This window comes from Trachymyrmex cornetzi, unplaced genomic scaffold, assembly GCF_001594075.2.
Source record: "Trachymyrmex cornetzi isolate Tcor2-1 unplaced genomic scaffold, Tcor1.1 scaffold123, whole genome shotgun sequence".
NCBI classification, from domain to species: Eukaryota; Metazoa; Arthropoda; class Insecta; order Hymenoptera; family Formicidae; genus Trachymyrmex; species Trachymyrmex cornetzi.
In genome coordinates this window covers 67,454-75,452 of record NW_017295795.1, presented here as the reverse complement: position 1 = coordinate 75,452, position 7,999 = coordinate 67,454, and the positions used below count along the sequence as shown (strand labels likewise).

Below are 7,999 nucleotides of genomic sequence, written 5' to 3'. Positions count from 1 at the left end.
CGAGCCAAAAGTAAGTAAATTTTTAACGAATCTGAAACTTTTTTTCGATTTTCTCAGGAAATCCAGTGCAGCTGAGGTTCTGTTTGTGCGTACTTTAATTTAAGCAATAATACTTTTGCAATCCGTACATCCAATACAGAGATTTTTCACCGAATGGAAATGTGGTAAAACAGGCCTTAACGTGTGAACATCATTACGTATATATTCATGCCGTTACCAAATTCGCGAGGCTATAAACGGCATGAATATGTACGTAATGATGTTCACACATCAAGCGGCCTGTTTTATATTTTTATACACTTTTAATTTAAAAGTAACTTATTAAAGTATTAAAGTAACTATACAGTGAAATGTCGATACATAATACAGTGCTAATGAAACTATAGATAAATAAGTCGGTAAATGACAGCAATAAACGAGTGCCATCTAAAATATGAAAGTACCGTCGAAAATATGAAAAGGAGATGACTTTTTGAGGCGACGTATCTTACATAACATTTCGGATTTCGCATCACGATATCTCCGTTTGTGGGACACGTAGAAATAAAATAAACGTTTATTATATAATTCGGACCCAAGCTGTCGATGGAGCTCATATTCAGAACTCGATCGGTCTAGCCTTTATTAAAAAAACCGAGAATTTTGGATGCTCAGATGCCCGCAACTCGCTGACTCGCGTAAAGACACGTGTGTCTCGCGCTGCGCGCCCACTTGGTGCGAGACACTACCGTCTCTTGATATGAACTTAGCTAATTATATTAATTTAAAATCCTTTAAGAAATATAAGATTAATAGAGATGATTTTTGTATCGCTGTAAGATTGGTAACGGGATATTCATATATGAACAATTTTTTATTTAAAAGAAAGTTGAAAAATAGTCCGGAATGTGAATGCGGATTTGAAATACAGGACATTGATCATGTTTTCTGGGCATGTCCCTTATTAAATAAAAATTTTAGATCAAACTTAACAAATACATTAATAAAATTAAAAATTTTCCCTCCACTGTCAGTTATAAATGTAATAGCATCAGGTAATATTAAAGCAATACATAGTATGACTAAATTCATTAAAAACGAGTTAAAATTGTAAGAAATTTATAAAATAATTTAACGGTCGATTTCCTGAAAGGATTTCATTTCCTCAGATTGTCCATACATCCTTGCATCGGGATCATGATTCATGGAGTCTTTTAGCTTTGTGTGTTCAAAGCACTGACAAGATCTCCAATATAACTTCAAATCAAGAAGTTTTTAAAAGTAAAGTTGGGTCTCTGCTCCCCAAGGAGATTATTCACTGGATCAGAAGATCCACTATTTCTGCATGGTACTGTGACTCTAAACTTGAGTCGGAAAACCAATAAATAAAAGGGAAATCAGAAGAAGAAAAAGAAGAAGAATGCAAAGAGTGCAAGAAACGCAAACACACCTATTAACCTATTATCATCTCATCAAGAATTGCAACAGCCAATAATACATATTTCCGCTTCGATCTAAAATTATAAAGACAAAAGTATTAAAAAGTATCGAAATAACAAGAAAAATGTATTCTATTCCTTCTTTTACATATTTAACATGAATTGTAAGGTTTTTCATGAATTTTATGTAATTTGGTCAAAAATACTGTTTTTTACCGTAAAAAATTAGTTTTTTACTCGATACTTTTCTCCGAAGTAAAAAATATCGTTTTTTTACATCTCTAGCCTTTACAGATTGATCTGCTTTTACTGGATGAAATTTTAATTAAAACTAGAATAATAGCTTTTAATTTATAGCTTTAATTTGTAATTAAAAAGAATATAAAATTTAACAATTTATATAATATATTTAGTTGTAATGTATATAATATTTGATAAAAGCGGAAGAACATATTATAAAATGATAAGGGAGCAATGGTTATTCATATTTTTTTCTGATTCGTTTATATTGTCAGATTATCATCAGATAAGCAAATTTCACTCATAATATTTGAGAATAATTTATTACAATGAAAATTCCAACTAATCACGAAAATATCGAGAATCACGAATTAATTTCATATAATCGTAATTTCATATAATCGTAATCAATCGAAATTCGAATTTTATTTTCATAGTTTATTAAAAAATCAGTAATAAAATTCTTGATTTCATGAAAATTATAATTTTCCTCAAAATACAATTATTATATGGATAATATTTTAATGTATTTATTTTAGTTATATAAATTTTTACAAAATCAAAATTATGAAAAAAAATTTAAATTAATACTTTATAATTTCAATTTAATTAATTTAATTTAAAATATAAATTGTTTTGTTAAATTAATTGTAACACGTCTTAATTAATGGAAGGAGATAAATTTGCAAGGATATAAATACAGATAATTCAAAATGCTAATTTTTAAAATGAAATAACAGAATTGTAATAGATATATATGTGTATATTTGATTTGTACATTTATAATTATAGATGATAAGAGATTAACTAGAAAATGTTTATGTAATCTCTTTTTCTCCGATCTCATCAATGATTATATTTCTATAACAGAAAACAGTTTTCACATGAATATGTCATAAAATGCTAAAATGGTAATTCAATCACAAATGTTTCATGAAAGAATAATTAAAGTATAAATTGTAAAATAACAATCCAATTTTAATATAATTTTCTTCGTGATAATTTTTATGAGATCTAAACCAAGGTATGCATTAATCTACGTACGTATATGTTAGATTAAAAAAGTTCTGAGATAAAAAAGTTTGCATAATAAAAAAAATCCGATATTTACGTATTAAAATTCAATATTATTTTCAATACTAATACAGTGTAGTAATAAACTATTTCTGTAATATGTACTGTAAATATGATCTAATCGCCTTGGTAATACGGATTTCGTTGCGATATGATAAAAAAATATTACATATCATTTATATCTAACGCTAAAAATAGAACATCTCTTAAAATGAACAATATTACAGATTTAGTTATTCGTTGCACATAGTTCATGATAAAAATGCCCCGCGCACGTCGACCCTACATAAAACTAATATGTAAAACCATAACTATACCCAAATATATAAGAGAATCTTTATGATTTAAATAATACTTCGCTTATCCACAATTAGAAATTCCTTATTGAGGATATTTCTTGAAACTACCGACACTTCTGTTTGTCACCCTACCTGTTCACTTCCCTCTCTCTTTATATATGTATAACATTACATTTTTGGTCCGTTTTATATTGCTCTGTACAATACTTCAATATTCGATTCTCTCTTCTAACTGCATAGCCAATTTGTGAATCTAACCGTCACTACGTAAAGAATAAAATGACATACTTCGTAAAGCGGTGGACGCTGTCTTTCTGTAAGTACTGCGTCGATACCGCGATCAAGTTCGTCCGTATTTCTTGCGCAGTACTATTCTAATGTACTATTCTAGTGTGCTTAAAATAGAAAAAAAGTCCTCTTTTATCTATATAACATAACACAAAGTCCACACACTTTACTTAAACTATTTAACATTCATGTATAATCTATCTATGGTTCGTATAATACAAATTCACTCCCTATGTTAACTCATCCGTGCACAGTTTTCTTTCCTCCTCCACTCGCTGCCGAGTACGATTAAAAGCCTCTGTTTTCACGAAATCCACGGTTTTGTACACAGTCGTACTTGGGAGGGATTGCGCAGGCGGTAACGTCGAAGAATTAAAGCTCTCTGTCGTTTCTAAGTCAAGATCCAGATACTGCAGCACCACTAAGCGATTAGACGCCGGAATGAATGTGTTGTGATCTTGATAATAGTATATCTGGAAATCAAATTACGCATAGCGAATAAAATCACATATTGTGCCACGTCATGTGTAACGACTAAGATTACACATAGTTCTTAGAATCACTCTACAAACCTCTTCTTTATCCTCGAACGCGTTATTATCTTCATCCGACGTCGATTGATGACGTATCGAATGCACATGCGACGGAGGCGTCGGACTGGGTGCCGCCCGTATTCTTCCTCTTCCAGGTGGAGACGCTAATTGTAGATGAGGTGCTGCGAGAAATTTTACGCGTAAAATACATTTCTCTTATTAAACATATAAAAAAATAGATAAAAAAAGAAAAGTCTACCTTCCACCGGTGATTTATTCAACGATGGTTTCAACTTCCTGTTGATGGTCGGCGGTTCGGCCGGAGAATGTTCAGCGGAACTCACATCATATAGTGCTATTGTCGGACCCGGTGATGGTTCGTTACTTATGATAGACATTGAGTCGCTAGTTTTTCTGCCCGGCTTTAACTCTCTGTACACCATCGGTGGAGGCGGCGCCATGGTGGTTGGTACACCGCTCGAACAACTGTCTCGCACGAGAGGACTCGGTAAATTCGAGTATGTCGCTGTGGTCGAGTTTTCAGAGCGCGGACTTGACGGTTCAACATCATGGAAATCGTAGCGGAACACATTCTGCGTCTCGTCATTGATAGTACTCGGCGCAGCGTTTGAGTAGAAATGTTTCGACGACTGTTCGATCGCCGCCGTATTGCTCTCGACAGCCGTTTGTGCCGCTTGCGGTTGATGAGATCTAGGAAAATCGTATGACTCATCGGTCACGGCACCCGTTGTTATTGTTGTTGTTGTAGCGGCAGCAGGCGTCATCGGCGCCGGCGTCGCTGGAGTGCTCGGTTTCGAGCTTTCGGTAGCACCGTCTAGATTCAGGTAGTTGTGACCAGGATTTTCGGGTAACATATGAGGCGGTTTCGGTGGTCTGGGTGGTGCTGGCAACTTCTCTACGGCTGGTGGTATCGCGGAATCGACGATTCTGAGTTTGCCGAAGCGTTTTTTCACACTCCACGAACCAATTTCATGGTCACCCGGACCATGAGGTTGTTGCGAATCACCTGTCACAATTTTATTTTATTAGTAAAGATAAGAAAAATAAATTAAATCTCACACGCATTATCAAACATTTACCCGTTGAAGGAAGAGTGTCCCAATTCGCACTCGGCACACACGTTGTCCATTCGTCGTCGGTGAAAACGCTCTCGGCATCCGTTGTCGTGGGTGATCGCGGTGGCGAGGGTGCCAATCTTCTCGGGGCGTCGTAATGTTCGGGTCCTTGTCCGAGAGCCGAACTCAGGGAACTGGTATCGTTGAGCCGACGACCGGAAATGCACTCGCTAATAGGAATGTAAGGACCAGAGATCGTGCTAGTGGGCGAAGTAGGTGGGGATTCTTGAGACTCGTATTGGAACACTAAAAAAAAAGTTGAGACATACTATGTAGTACTATTAATACCCGGATCAGATTAGAAATTGAGATTAGATTGGAATTTGACCAATCAAAGTTCACTAAACTTGATATTAGTATTTTTTTTCTTCTAATACAGACATTATATAGGTCTGTTTTTTGTGATTAAATCAGTGTACACTTTTGGAACATAAAGTGAAATGTTTGATATTTGTCGAAAGCGAGAAAGAGAGTTCTAGTGCAGGAACAGAAAACAGACCATATACAGGCTCATTTTAAATAGACTGCTTTTTATTTAGTTACACAAGTTGATACAACATCATTCTATCTTTCTACATTCAATGAACAATTGTATCAATTTATCACAAAATAAAAAACGTAATCTATAGTTTATGTCTTTATGTGATTTTATCCAAAGTTTAATACACTTGTTTTATATTTATGCAAAAATGTATAAACAACAGAGAGTGCTTTCTATTTAGTGATATAAGTTACTGTTTTGTCTTTGTTATTCATGGCATGCCAAGAAAGACAGAACAATGTTTGATTGACTTGTGTTATTAAGGGTGCGTTCCGTTTCTCGCATGATGCGCATAATGCGTCGTTTATCCTTGTTGCTCACCAAATGTTAAACAAGGACAATGGATGCATCATGCGCATCATGCGCGTTACGGAACGCACCTTAAATGAAAAGCATTGAGAGCTAATACAAGATGGTAGTCTCATTACTTTGTTGCTCCTCGTCCTGAGTGTATGCCTTCAGACCGCAAACTTGGCACACTGCATCTACCCATTTGTTCATATCTGCTTCGTTTTCAGCAACTAAATAATAGATCCTCTTCGGCGTTTTCACATTAAACATGTACTGATACTTCTGTTTACGATTTTCAAATCGAAGACCCGCGTCCACCTGTGACAGAATATAAATATTCGTATAGGTCATGAGGACAGATTCTATGAACGTGATGGATATACCTGTTCGCACTGATCCAGATCGATACGACCTTTGAGCTTACGACAGCGTCTGTCTGTGTAATATTCCAAAAAATATTGACCAGGTAGTTCTCCACTATGACGAAGGGCAAACCATCGCTTTCTCCATCTCTATTAAAAGAAGTTATCACAGATAAGGCTATTTAAGGATCTTTATCTCAAACTTAAAATTAGCTAGAATACAACAAAGTTTCAATAAATGTCTGAGTAATCAACAAACACATTTATTACATGAACATTGAACCTATTTTCGTCGAAAACATAGGAATACACCAAGTCAAGAGAAAGTCAAAATGATTTTATTTTGATGTCATAAAAGTCAAAATAATGATTTTTGGTTACAAAATATGACTACTTATTGATGTTAAGAATTAAAATAAAGTCTTATCTTTTGTTGATTTTTATGCATTTCTTGAACCAGTCCCAAAAGTAATCAAAAGTAATAAGAAGAGAAACTAAAAATTTTCTAGAATTGTATATATATATATATATATATATATATATATATAGGTTAGCCAAGATATATTTCTCGCACGAGTAGCGAACCAGGATAGTTGTCGCCGATTGGTGCTCCAGTTTTTCACGGAAAATTAGACAACGCCCAGGAATCCACAGTCAATTCCACTCGTAGATAAAAAAGGGGGAAATCCTGGGCGGACGTAAACAATGACCTAGTCCTTCCACCTGGGAGCCTCGTAGATAAGAACGCGACGCGCAAATCCGTTTAATAATTAGTACAAACCGCTCTCCAGAGCTTGGTTGGCGGCGATTTGATGAGCCATCCTTCGTGGACGATTTCCTGGGACGTCTTGAGCACTTCCATCTCTTCCTCCACCTGGGAGATGATGGATGATGGCCAGGGCGGCGCGATCGCTCTGAATCCGCTCGATTGCTCGCTTGCTCGATCGCTCGTTGAGTGATCTACGATCTCAGTAGCGTGAGGGACATTCTGGAAAAGCGCGAGGAACCACCGACGACGGAGACGACGACGCGTTCATCAACCATTTGTCTATTTTTGGCCCCAACGGCGCAACACGGAGAAACGAGCCCCTCACAGTCCTCACACACGTCGACTACCCCCTCCCTTACCCTGATCTTCACTGATTCTCGTCTCTTCTATTCTTCACGAATGCAGAGTGGCCTGTCTCTCTTACACGCGCACGCGCGACGATACCGACACGCGGAGAAACGGAGCCCTCCATGGAGCCCTGGAGCTCGGACTCGGAGCAAGCCGCAACGGGACACTGCAGGTCTTGCACAAAGACACGCGCGAACAGCGAACGGCGAGACGGGGCTCACGGGGCCGTTTTCCGTCTCGCCTCGTCCCGTCCACCGCGTATGCTGCAATTGCCACCACTCGGGCACTCGCTGACTCGCCGTTGTGGCCACGCGTGCCAAGGCTCGCGCGACTCGCGAGTGACATACTCCGGGGCACAGTTGACGGTGACAGCGCAGTAACGTACGAGCCCCCGCGGTCGCCCGAACCCTCGATTAGGCGTTGCCCAGCAAGCAGAACCATAAGTCATTATGATATCAAAATGATGTCAAAATGATGTCAAAATGACTCCTAAATAATCATTAAAAGTCATTTTTCAATCATATCCGATTCATTTTAATGTCATTTTGATGTTATCGTGACTTGTTGTTCCGCTTGGGATATAATGTCCATTTCTACCAATGTAGATGTAGCAACTTTAATCTTAGTTAAACTTACTATTTATCTTTTTCTATTTCTAAGAATTAAAAAAAGATAAAGAGTAAATTAAACAGAGATTAAA

At 36.8% G+C, this 7,999-nt stretch overlaps 1 protein-coding gene across 1 annotated transcript; it reads right to left on the bottom strand.

Moving 5' to 3' along the window:
- Window positions 1–2,668: 2,668 nt before the first annotated feature.
- dos (daughter of sevenless) lies at window positions 2,669–7,594 on the bottom strand. The gene is made up of 7 exons (XM_018521779.1): window positions 6,964–7,594; window positions 6,204–6,332; window positions 5,958–6,138; window positions 4,953–5,234; window positions 4,112–4,879; window positions 3,892–4,034; window positions 2,669–3,792 (listed from the first exon to the last, which is right to left on the bottom strand). Exons 1-7 carry the CDS (start codon window positions 7,042–7,044, stop codon window positions 3,550–3,552), a joined length of 1,827 nt encoding a protein of 608 aa, XP_018377281.1. The 5' UTR covers window positions 7,045–7,594; the 3' UTR covers window positions 2,669–3,549.
- Between the last annotated feature and the right edge of the window lie 405 nt (window positions 7,595–7,999).

Bases quoted from the DNA above. Each gene is read 5' to 3' on its own strand.
- dos (XM_018521779.1), bottom strand. From the start codon at position 7,044: ATGGAAGTGCTCAAGACGTCCCAGGAAATCGTCCACGAAGGATGGCTC. The intron at 5,235-5,957 runs GTAATGAGACTA...CTTTTTTTTTAG, and splicing joins TCAGGACGAGGAGCAACAAA to TGTTCCAATACGAGTCTCAA. The intron at 3,793-3,891 runs GTTTGTAGAGTG...TTTGATTTCCAG, and splicing joins CGTTCGAGGATAAAGAAGAG to ATATACTATTATCAAGATCA.